At 45.7% G+C, this 13,091-nt stretch overlaps 1 protein-coding gene across 1 annotated transcript in view; it reads right to left on the reverse strand.

The window, feature by feature from the left end:
- The window catches only part of RBM33 (RNA binding motif protein 33), a 120,908-nt gene extending 107,823 nt beyond the window's left edge, over positions 1-13,085 (reverse strand). The window contains exon 1 of the mRNA XM_040354316.1: positions 12,884-13,085. Within this exon, the coding sequence (XP_040210250.1) occupies positions 12,884-12,902 (19 nt within the window). The 5' untranslated portion in view covers positions 12,903-13,085. The remainder of the gene's footprint in view (positions 1-12,883) is intronic.
- Positions 13,086-13,091: the final 6 nt, after the last annotated feature.

Here is a 13,091-nt window from a genome sequence, read left to right on the forward strand (position 1 = left end):
CGGTCCTTCAGCCCCTGGCTCTCAACAGCCACGCCGCTAAAGCCAGTGGCTGTAAAACAGGGTGGAAGATCGGACCCTGTAACAGAAGATCATCTCCCAGGGGAAGACGCTAGGGGGCGTCTGCCACCAGACGCACCAGGTCCGCGAACCTGGAGCAACGCGGCCAATCTGGGGCAATCAGGATTGATAGAATCCCTTTGGCTTCCACTCTGCGCAGCAGGCGAGGAAGAAGCTTCAGGAGGAGGGAAGGCGTAAATTAGGCGATAGTGACCCAAGGCACCACCAACGCGTCTGACGCGTCCGCCCACGGGTCTCTCGACCTGGCCACGAACTGTGGCACCTTCCGATTGAGACGGGACGCTAGAAGGTCCACGTCCGGAGTGCCCCACTTTAGGCACATACTCTGAAACACCTCCGGGTGGAGAGACCACTCTCCTTGGTCTAGTGTAGTGCGACTCAGGAAGTCGGCCTGCCAATTCTGTACTCCCGGAATGTACACGGCCGATCGAGCCGAAACTGACCTTTCGGCCCACCGAAGGATGTGCGCGACCTCCGTTGCTGCAGCTGAACTCTGTGTGCCTCCCTGATGATTGACGTACGCCACGGCCGTGGCGTTGTCGGACTGGATCCTGACCGGTCGGCCCTGCAGATTCAGGGACCACCTGGCAAGGCAAAGCTTGATTGCTCAGAGCTCCAGAATATTGAACGGTAGGCGGGACTCCTCCTGAGTCCAGCGCCCCGGGCTGACTGGGTGCCCCAAACACCCCCCAACCGGAGAGGCTGGCATCCGTCGTGACCACTGTCCAGTGGCACGGCAGAAACGACTTCCCTGTCCGAAGAACAGGAGACGCCAAAATTTCCCCATAAGAAATAATGGAATCTCAAATGATTCGTTCCACAACCATTTTTTCATAAGTCCTTCAGTTTATAGTCCATATAAAAAGATTATAGCAATGTGACTGGTTGTGTAACCATAAAATGTCCATCCACAAATGGAAGCCTCCACAAGGGAATTAGAAGCAAAATCCAGCAGGATCTACAGAGTATAAAAGTGAAGAGAGGTGCCTCTAAGGCCTCATTCACACTTGGCGGACTCCGTCGCTACGGAGTCCGCCTGCTCCCGCCGGCTCACCGGGAGATCAGTCCGCTGAGCCGACGGATGACAAGCTCCTCTCTGCTCACTGAGCGGGGAGGGGCTTGTCTCCTATGGAGCGATCTGATGAAAACGGACAGCATGTCCGTTTTCATCAGATCTTACCCGATCCGCATGGACGGATGGGGACGTGCCCCCCATACGTCTTTTTATCGGATCGGATGTCAGCGGACATGTCTCCGCTGACATCCGACGCTCCATAGCGATGCATGGAGCGGCCGTTCAGGTCCGTGACAGACAGACCCGAACGGCCCTAAGTGTGAATGAGGCCTAAGTGTAGCAATATGGTTACATTTAATGAAGGTACAACGTTTAGCAACTCACATGGTTGATGATTAAAGAGGCATAGCTAAGTACGCAGGCATTCAGGGTAAAGCTGTCCACATAGACCATCCTCCGTACCACCGGCTCTCACGGCTGTCAGTCTGCCATCGTGACCGGGAAGACTACCCTGCAGAAGAGCGATCTGAAAGCGAGGCTTAATGAGGTCGTGGAGCGCAGCATGCAAGGGATGACGCAGATAGTACTGTGGAGGATGATGAGTTGGGAGGACGCGAGTTGCTAAATGTTGTACCTTCATTAAATGTAACCATATTGCTACACTTACAGTGCCTTGCGAAAGTATTCGGCCCCCTTGAACTTTGCGACCTTTTGCCACATTTCAGGCTTCAAACATAAAGATATAAAACTAATTTTTTTTGAAGAATCAACAAGTGGGACACAATCATGAAGTGGAATGAAGTTCATTGGATATTTCAAACTTTAACAAATAAAAAACTGAAAAATTGGGCTTGCAAAATTATTCAGCCCCCTTAAGTTAATTCTTTGTAGAGCCACCTTTTGCTGCGATTACAGCTGTAAGTCGCTTGGGGTGTGTCTCTATCAGTTTTGCACATTGAGAGACTGAAATTTTTGCCCATTCCTCCTTGCAAAACAGCTCGAGCTCAGCGAGGTTGGATGGAGAGCGTTTGTGAACAGCAGTTTTCAGTTCTTTCCACAGATTCTCGATTGGATTCAGGTCTGGACTTTGACTTGGCCATTCTAACACCTGGATATGTTTATTTGTGAACCATTCCATTGTAGATTTTGCTTTGTGTTTTGGATCATTGTCTTGTTGGAAGACAAATCTCCGTCCCAGTCTCAGGTCTTTTGCAGACTCCCATCAGGTTTTCTTCCAGAATGGTCCTGTATTTGGCTCCATCCATCTTCCCATCAATTGTAACCATCTTCCCTCTCCCTGCTGAAGAAAAGCAGGCCCAAACCATGATGCTGCCACCACCATGTTAGACAGTGGGGATGGTGTGTTCAGGGTGATGAGCTGTGTTGCTTTTACGCCAAACATAACGTTTTGCATTGTTGCCAAAAAGTTGGATTTTGGTTTCATCTGACCAGAGCACCTTCTTCCACATGTTTGGTGTGTCTCCCAGGTGGCTTGTGGCAAACTACACTTTTTATGGATATCTTTAAGAAATGGCTTTCTTCTTGTCTCTCTTCCATAAAGGCCAGATTTGTGCAGTATACAGGGACTGATTGTTGTCCTATGGACAGAGTCTCCCACCTCAGCTGTAGATCTCTGCAGTTCATCCAGAGTGATCATGGGCCTCTTGGCTGCATCTCTGATCAGTCTTCTCCTTGTATGAGCTGAAAGTTTAGAGGGACGGTCAGGTCTTCGTAGATTTGCAGTGGTCCGATACTCCTTCCATTTCAATATTATCGCTTGCACAGTGCTCCTTGGGATGTTTAAAGCTTGGGAAATCTTCTTGTATACAAATCCGGCTTTAAACTTCTCCACAACAGTATCTCGGACCTGCCTGGTGTGTTCCTTGTTCTTCATGATGCTCTCTGCGCTTTAAACGGACCTCTGAGACTATCACAGTGCAGGTGCATTTATACTGAGACTTGATTACACACAGGTGGATTCTATTTATCATCATTAGTCATTTAGGTCAACATTGGATCATTCAGAGATCCTCACTGAACTTCTGGAGAGAGTTTGCTGCACTGAAAGTAAAGGGGCTGAATCATTTTGCACGCCCAATTTTTCAGTTTATTTGTTAAAAAAGTTTTAAAAAATCCAATAAATTTCGTTCCACTTCATGATTGTGTCCCACTTGTTGTCGATTCTTCAAAAAAAATTAGTTTTATATCTTTATGTTTGAAGCCTGAAATGTGGCAAAAGGTCGCAAAGTTCAAGGGGGCCGAATACTTTCGCAAGGCACTGTAGAGGCACCTCTCCTTTTATTCTCAGTTGTGACATGACGCCACGCTTATACTGCTTGTTTTGCAAAACGCTCTCAAACCAAATTACTCTTAAAACAAGGTTTTACTGTATATAGATTTGCAAAAAAAAAAAAAAAAGGGATAAAGGAATATTCCTGAACTTTGTTTTATCTCATGGTTACTACTGCAATTGTGTGAATGCATCAATGCAGTGCATGTTATCTCCGCTTGCATTCATTGAATGAGTTTACCAAAAGTGTAAATATTTACCAAAAGTATGTTTACCAAAAGTGAAATATACAGCCTCATGCTACATTTCATGCTGAATAAACTATTATAAATTATTAATGTATCTTAAAGCGGGAGTTCACTGATAAATGATGTTTTTTGCTCTTTTAACCTTAGATGGATGCTCATTTAGTCTAGGGGAATCGGCTAGTTGTTTTAAAATCCGAGCAGTACTTACCGTTGTAGAGGGCGATCTCCGCCACTTCCGGGTATGGGTCTTCGGGACTGGGCGTTCCTTCTTGATTGACAGTCTTCCGACGGTCGCATCCATCGCGTCACGAGTAGCCGAAAGAAGCCGAACGTTGGTAAGTAATGCTCGGATTATAAAACAACTAGCCGATCCTACTTCAATGATGTTCAATGGAGTGAAGTAGGATCAAAGTCAGACCGACTTGTGTTGGACCAGTTAAGACGGCTCCCATAAGGAAACATTGCTTTTCACACGTCATGCGACATAAGCTCCCAATGTCGGAGCGTATGTCGGCTAGTGTGAACCCGGCCTTAACCCGCAACCTTGAATGCCGAGTTCAGGATCTCTTTCCCAAATTTGCAATCTGCTAAAAACATGAAGGTATCAGCGATTTTTACTAGATCTCCATTTTTTCCATAAAAGAGCCTGAACACCAAATAAGTCTGTCACAAGAATAAAAAATGTGCACATGCAATAATATAGACACAAAACAAATCTCTTATTCTACATACATTAGATGAATGAATGAATGAATGAATGAATGAATGAAAAACTTGTATAGCGCGGCACATGCGAACTGAATCGCCTCTGGGCGCTAGTTGTTTGTGTCACAAGACATCAGAAGAGCAGAGTTTTGATCTGCTTTCTGAAAGACAGGTGGTATCCTTACACATTCAGACGCAAAAGGTTAAAAGGCCAAATTGACCTTTAACCACTTGCCTACTGGGCACTTTTATCCTCTTCCTGCCCAGGCCAATTTTCAGCTTTCAGCTCATTTTAAATAATTGAATGGTCATGCAACACTGTATCCAAATTACATTTTTAATAATTTTTTTTGAGACAGATAACGCTTTTGTTTGCTGGTATTTAAAGTGGTTGGAAAGTCAGAAGGTTTTTTATCTTAATGCATTCTATGCAATAAGCTAAAAAAGCCAGAGTGAAAAAGGCAACCCTCCTGATTAAAGGACACAGCAGAGCGACGCCATTTGCGCCCGCAACTGTCAAAGTCAGTGAGTGGGGATGCGGCTCGGGTGCCCGCATAGAAAGCTGATTACTGTGGGGGCACTCGTCAGGAGGGAGGAGCCAGGAGCACCAGCGAGGGAATCGAGATGAGGATCTGGGCTGCTCTGTGCAAAACCACTGTACTGATCAGGTATGACTTTTTTTTCTATATATCTATACATCTAACTATATATCTATAGATCAAAAAAAAAAACACAAGACTTTAGTATCAGTTTATCACTACTGTTTTTTACTAATTAAATAAAAGACTGAAAACTTTTTAAAAAAATTTTAAAAATGTATATCGTAGTTTGTTTTAACATTTTGCAAACAGGTAACTTTTTTCCTTCACTGATGTGTTCCGATAAGGCGGCCCTGATTATCAGTGTAGATGTACCATTTCTCTGAGTTCATGGACGGACAGAGCAGCATTGACCTTAGGGTTATACATCCTTCCTATCAGAAGAGACTAGGCAGAAAAAACAGCACTTCAAGTGTTAAAACACTTTCCTCAGTACAGCACCTCCCAGGGGGCGGGTCCCCCGGGCATATCCCACTCTCTGGCTCATGCAGCTCCAGTTCGTAACAAGCAGTACAAACTGAGGAGTGGGTGCTGTGTCCGTCCATGAACTCAGAGAAATGGATTTTACGGTGAGTACAAAAATCCTATTTTCTCTTCCGTTCATGGACGGACACAGCAGCATTTACCTTAGGGACGTCCCCAAGCAGTGTCAATTTTTTTTTCGAGGGGTGGGAAAACACAGCAAACCAAGCTACACCCCAAACAAAACCGGAGTTTCTCAACGGAGGAATTCCAACCTTAAACTGCCGCCTGTAAAACCTTGCGGCCGAAGGAGGCATCCGAAGATGCACTCACATCCACCTTGTAAAATTTTGAGAAGGTGTGGATTGACGACCAGGTCGCTGCCTTACACACACCTGTAAAACAGACGCTTGATGGCGGAAAGCCCAAGAGGCACAAATCGCCCTGGTCGAATGCGCCATAACCTGAAAGGAAGGAACCCGCCCCTTCAGGGCATAGGCCTGAAGCACGACCTGTCTGTTCCACCTACAAATGGTGGCCGACGAGACCGCCAGACCCTTTTTAGGATCAGTCACCGACACAAACAGCGAGTCCGACTTCCGAAATGGAGCCGTAGCAGACAAGTACACCCGTATATAAGTTTGAAGGATAAGCTGACCCTTTGTTTATAAAGTTTGGATACCCCTGATCTAGACAGATAGTCTTGGAACATAAGGGAAAAGTATCCTTCGTGGAAATTCAGTACTTGTAAGATCATTAGACTGCAGATTCAGAGTGAAGTAAGAGCTATTGATCTACTGATTTGTTACAATAATGAATGGATCAATAGCCAGGCAACTTGCATTTTCAAAACCAAAGGTCGAAATCTGTTAACTCAATATTGGCATGGGTTTTGCCGATTGCAGAGCCATAGGTCCAAGTCATTATGTTGGTGCTGTGCAGAGATATTGATTTTTACAGAGTACAGTATGTTGACCAGGGACAGGCTTTGTTACTCAGGATGTGGCTCCTTTCAAACTTGAGGTCCAGTAAAATGATCCTTTGTGGTGCATTTAAAGGAGTTGTAAAGGAAACATTTTTTTTTGCCGAAAATTAATGTCTGCAAGGTAGACAGACAGAATAGTGTAATGATTCTGTTAAAAAACGAGTAAATACCTAATAAATTCCTTCATCTATATCACCTCCGGCGTTCTAGTTTCTATTCTCTCATTCACTTCCTGGTTTGCGGCGCTCGTTCACCTCATCGCAGGAACTTGTGTTTTTTGCAGGTGCAAAAAAAGTGCATTCATTTTTAGGCCTCATTCACACTATGGACCGTTCAGGTCCACCTGTCAGTTTTGACGGCGGACCTCAACGGCAGGTCCATACATCCCTATGGAGCGTCGGTTGCCAGCGGAGACATGTCCGCTGACATCCGACCCGCTAAAAACAGACGTATGGGGGCCAAGTCCCCATCCGTCAATGCGGATCGGATGCTGTCCATTTTCATCAGATCGCTCCATAGGGAGACAGCAGTGCCCGACAAGCCCCTCCCCGCTCAGTGAGCAGCTTGTCATCTGTCGGCTCAGCGGAGATCTGTGGACTGATCTCCCGCTGAGCTGTGAATGAGGCCTTAAACAGGAGTGTGCAAAGTACTGCACTCTCGTTCAGCAGATTGTGGGTGCAATGTCAGGCTCCTGTACAGTCTCCCTTCGGCTTTCAGCCTGTAAGTACGAGGTTTTTGAATTTACAGATTCCTGTGAATAAAATGACACAGCTGTGCGGGCGATGTATTCAAAATGTGACAGCAGGTGCGGGGAGAGGATCCCCTGCCTGCTGTCATGGGAAAGGGGAGGAGGAGGGGATGCCGGGGAGGTTGCTGAATGTGTTGAACCCTAAATACCGGTGTATAATGCAACATGCTCAGAAAGGTGAACTTTAATTAGGACATTTCAACAGGGATGCAGACAGCATTTACAACATAAAAGTTTTAACCCTTCCTCACTGTATTTAAAAACAAATGCAAAAACTTTTTGAAGGTTACTGCTCTCCTTGAAGCACTGCAAAGCCACCATGCAGTATATACCCCGATTTCTAAAGTCTGCAGAGTAAGCATGCTGACAACATATTTATATACAGCCCCAACGGCAAAAAAGTTGGGACATTTTGTAAAATCTACATAAAAACAGAATGCAATGATTGGCAAATCTCACAAATCCTTATTTTAAATAATAGGAAACAAATTAAATATTTGACTACTTCCAGCCTGGGCACATTCTGACATTTCTCTCATACATGTAAAAATCAGCATCACTTTGCCAGAAAATTACTTGGAAGCCCCAAACATTATATATTCGATTATAACTTGTGCACATTTCTTTGCTGGATTTCCACACGTTTCTCAGACTTAAAACATTCCGCTTCTTCAGGAGCTAGAGGGCTCAAGATTTATTTATTAGAACCCATATAACAATTTACAGAACAGACATCGCATGATGCCGGGGGGGGGGGGGGGGGGGGGGGAATCCCTCACCTTTACAGAGATGGGAAACAATGAAGGCTGCCCTGCGACAGCCCAGGTAGGGACGGATAGAAAGGGGACTGACAAATTTTTACCACGGCGCTTCGACAAAACTGGGCCGCCCACGGCTGGAATCTCGTCAATCTAGCATTAATCAGCTGAAATTCAAGACGCCTATGGCAGCCGTTGCTTTCGTACAGTATCACACTTATGCCATGGGTCATATCGCATGTGATTCGCACCGCATTCCTGAGAAAATCACACGCAATTCTGTGTGGTGCGATTTGACCCCATCATTTTGTGTGGCTCAAATCGAAGTGCATCCGCACGAAAAAAATCACAGGAACCTTTTTTGCAACAGTGGAATCGGATTGCATAGGTGTTCATACACATGCGATCCGATCCTACGACTTGCTTTTGGGGTGTCGTTACCTTTCAATTGACACCCCCCGCAGTAGATCGCATGGACACGAAGTGCGATTACGGTGCGATGTGGGAAAAGCAGCGATTCCTGTGCATTTCCCGCATCGCCTTACACTTGACATCTCTAACCAACAAATAAAAGAAATAAGCAGCCAGGTGAAGAGATTGGTGCAACATTACATGATTTCTAGATAATACGACATTTACAAGAGTATACAAGACTAAAAAGAAAGGTAGGTGTGACAAAGGGGGCCTGTGCGGCTCCGAATCATTGCACTTTCCTTTGTGATCTCTTTCATTAAAGGGGTTGTAAAGGTACAATTTTTTTCCCCTAAATAGCTTCCTTTACCTTAGTGCAGTCCTCCTTCACTTACCTCATTCTTAATTTTTGCTTTTAAATGTCCTAATTTCTTCTGAGAAATCCTCACTTCTTGTTCTTCTGTCTAACTCACCACAATAATGCAAGGTTTTCTTCCTGGTGTGGAGAAAGCCTCTTGAGGGGGGAGGGGGCGGGCAGGAGTGTCAGGACGCCCACTAACACACAGCTCCTTTCTCTGCAAAGTAGAGTGTCCTGACTTGCCTGCTCGCTCCCTCCCCCCTAAAGAGCCTTTCTCCACACTAGGGAGAAAGCCTTGCATTACTGTGTGGAGTTACAGACAGAAGAACAGGAAGTGAGGATTTCTCAGAAGAAATAAGGACATTTAAAAGCAAAATGGAAGGATGAGGTAAGTGAAGGAGGACTGCACTAAGGTAAAGGAAGCTATTTAGGGGGGGGAAAATATTCCTTTACAACCCCTTTAAAACTTTTGTACGAAAATTGTCAATCCATGGTGTGCTGGCGAGTATGTACGCGCTTGTTAAAAAGAAAGGTAGGCGAGAAAGAAGAACAAGCAAATGCAAACACTGACTAAAAGTCGATTTGTTTACTAAAGCATCACGTACCATAAACAACTGCCACCTCTCCAAAGGCTCGTAAACACGATCAGAAAATTGTATGAAAAATACCACTTTTGAAGCCATTGTACGATAACCTGGTCGTTGGTACACAGCTTTCCAGAGCCAATCAGAACAGGTCATGCAAAATTATCCAATGGGACAAGCACAAACGTTTTTCTTGCACGATACCAGATCGTACGATTCGATTTTCATTAAACCAATACAGGTTTTGTCCAAAAATACAACCAAGTTTCAATTCTGTCATACAAGAATTTTCGTAACTTTAGCAACTTCTTCACTTTTGATATAAAACTACTATAGTATATAATTAAAAAAAAAACAACGGACAATCATTCATCTGAAAATCTCATCTTGTGTACCAGGCAGGACATCAGCTGCAGCCGTGTGCTCACCCCCCCACGTACAATTCAAGGTTAAAAGGCCTGCACTGTACATGATGAGAGCAAGTGACAGCCCGGAACGTCAACAAGAAGAGAACAGCACTGGAGGCTGCTGAACATAGTGATAAACCTTGTCCCTGCACCCCTAAAATACATATCAAACAGTATTATCCTCCCCCCTCCAAAAAAAAATATCAAACAGTGTTATTCCCCCCCCCAAAAAAATATATATATATCTATGGCTCGCTGATGGGTTATTTGGATAATATAGGTTTGCATACTGAATCCATGCTGGATGGAATATATTATTTAGACCTATTTGGAATTTTGTACCTATGGTGGATATTGAAATATGCCTGGTCATTGGGGATATATGTTTTGGATGTTTTTCATAAATAAATGTGTTTTGCTTTGTTTGTACATCGATGTCATTTTGTTTCAATGTTTTAATGGAGTGGATTCACTAAAGGCACAGAGACTGTGCACTCTAAGACCCAGATTCACGTAGGGAGCGCGTATTTGTGAGCGGGCGTAACGTATCCTATTTACACTATGCATTCGCAACTTTGACAGGCAAGTGCAGTATTCACAAAGCAAAGTTGCGGCGGCGTAGCGTAAATAGGCCGGCGTAAGCCCGCCTAATTCAAATGTGGAACATGTGGGCGTGTTTTATGATAATTTATTGTGACCCCACGTAAATGACGCTTTTTACGAACGGCGCATGCACCGTCCGTGAAAGTATCCCAGTGCGCATGCTCCAAATTAACCAGCAAAAAGCCAATGCTTTCGACGTGAACGTAAATGACACACAGCCCTATTCGCTAACGACTTACGCAAACGACGGAAAATTCGATGCTGGCCCGACGTCCATACTTAACATTGGCTGCGCCTCATATACACGCCCCTAGCGGCCAGCGTAAATATGCAGTTAAGATACGACGGCGTAGGAGACTTACGATGGTCGTATCTTATACAAATTCTGGCGTATCTGATTCTTTGAATCAGGCACCAAGATACGACGCCTCAGACTAAGAGATACGACGGCGTATCTGGAGATACGCCGTCGTATCTCCTACGTGAATCTGGGCCTAAGTTGTCATACTCATTTTTCCACAGAGCTTAGTAAATGTGGTGAAGCTCCGCTGATTTCCATCATCCAATCATGTACCAACAAAAATGCTGTTTTATTTTTCCTTGCACCTGATTGGGTATTCTTTACAAAATGAAGCTTAGTTTATTATATTTACTAAAGGGCAGTGAGAGCGTCGGCTGTCGTCATAGCGGCGCTTTTCAGCTGCTAGCGAGGCACTCATTTCAATAATCAGGGGCGTTTTAGGAGTGGTGTATACACCGCTCCTAAACCGCCACAAAGATGCTGCAAGCGCACCGCTCCAGTGTTAAAGCACTCGGACTTTCACACTGGAGTGACAGGAGAGGCGCTTTACAGGCGCTATTTTTTTTTTAAACTAAAACGCCTGTAAAGCGCCTCAGTGTGAAAGTGGCCTAAGGAAAATGAACACAACTGCACTTGCAAAGTAAGCAGTCCATTTGCCTTTAGAAAATAAACTCCAGTGGTGTCTAATCAAAATGATATACCGCGATATCTAATTTCATTCAATGTTTAGTGGTTTTGGCTCATCTTTATCTCCAATAGGGGGTACTTTTTTCTATACATATATATTTATATGCATCAGCCATGATATTATGACCATTTTTTTTTTTTAAACAAACATGTCATACTTACCTCCTCTGTGCAGTTGATTTTGCACAGAGTGGCCCCATTCCTCCTCTTCTGGGATCCCTCCGTGGCACTCATGGCTCCTCCTCTTATTGAGTGCCCAATGGAGAGCCTTTTCCCCCCCTCTGGGCAAAATTGTGCGGGGGCACACTGCAATGTCCTGCTGCCCCTATTGACAGATAGAAGGACTTGGCCCCACCCCTGTCATTGTATTTGATTGACAGCAGCGGGAGCCAATGGCTGTTCTGCTATCAATTTATCCAATCAGGACTCATCCCCGTTGCTTGAAAGACCGGGTTCAGGCAAGTAAAAGGGGGGCAGCTGCTGCATTAAGGTGAAAAACCACAAGGGTGTACAACCCATTTAAGTCCTGTAAGTTTTGTGGTGGGCCCTCCATGGATCTATCTGTCCATTATCTGCCCCCCCCACCCGTTTTCGGGTTAATATTAGGACACTTACCTGTCCTGGAGTCCAGCGCTGATCGCAGCAGAGCACGAGCGATCGCTCATCTCTCTGCTGCTCCCCCCTCCATCCACGCTGAGGGAACCAGGAAGTGAAGCGCTGCGGCTTCACTGCCCGGTTCCCTACGGCGCATGCGCGAGTCGCGCTGCGCCCGCCGATTGGCTCACACGCTGTGTGCTGGGAGCCGAGTGTTCCCAGCACACAACGGGCGACAGACGGGAAGTCAGAAAAACCCGTCTTTCGCCCGTAGCGTGAGGCCGGAAGTGGGTGCAAATACCTGTCTTTAGACAGGTATCTGCACCCCCCACCCCCCTGAAAGGTGTCAAATGTGACACCGGAGGGGGGGGCGGGTTCCGATCAGCGGGACTCCACTTTAGGGTGGAGAACCGCTTTAAGTTATCTTGGAGTGCGGCATATCCAGAGTTTTTTCGTTCATGTGCTATGATTACATATAGGTAGAAATCATACAAGGATGTTTACTTCTACTTAACACAACATCAGGGACAACATGTTCACCTGATGCCCAATATATCTCACCCACTTTCAGATTCCATTCTAATGAGATAACCAATGCTATTCACTTTATTTAATGTCAGTGGTCATTATGTTATGGCTGATGGGGGGGGGGGGTGTGTATTATATATATATATACACACACACAAACACACACATATACACACAGAGATAGATATCGATATATATTTATATAACAGTGTATGGTGGTGAGCTGTGTACTGAGTCTATGAGGGTGACCCATCCTCTGTATACACTGTTAGTATATGGAGGTCCCTGTATACAGTGCCAGGCCTGATCTATCTGGGGGTCCCCATACAGGAGAAAGAGGGGGGATCCCCATACAGGAGAAGGGGGGGATCCCCATACAGGAGAAGGGGGGGGTCTCCATACAGGAGAAGGGGGAGGGAGGTTATACAGTAGAAGGGATATCTATACCGCGGGTAGGCCTCTATCCCAGCCTATAATGGTCCCCCCGCCTACTCATGACAATGCGGCCCGGTCCTCTCATACCTCCTAACATGGCGGCCATGCTGTTTCTGGCTCTCCGTTTTCACATGGGCGAGGTCCGGTCTCTTGCGGTATTCTGAGCTCCAAACGGTCCCGGAGCGGCTGGCAGTTACAGACAGAAGCGGATCTCAGATCATGACAACATGGCCGCCGCTCTCCGGGACCGCGCGGCATGCTGGGTAGGCAGGGAAGCCTGGAAGAGGAGGGGGCG

The sequence above is a fragment of the Rana temporaria genome, chromosome 5 (genome assembly GCF_905171775.1).
Source record: "Rana temporaria chromosome 5, aRanTem1.1, whole genome shotgun sequence".
Lineage (NCBI taxonomy): Eukaryota > Metazoa > Chordata > Amphibia > Anura > Ranidae > Rana > Rana temporaria.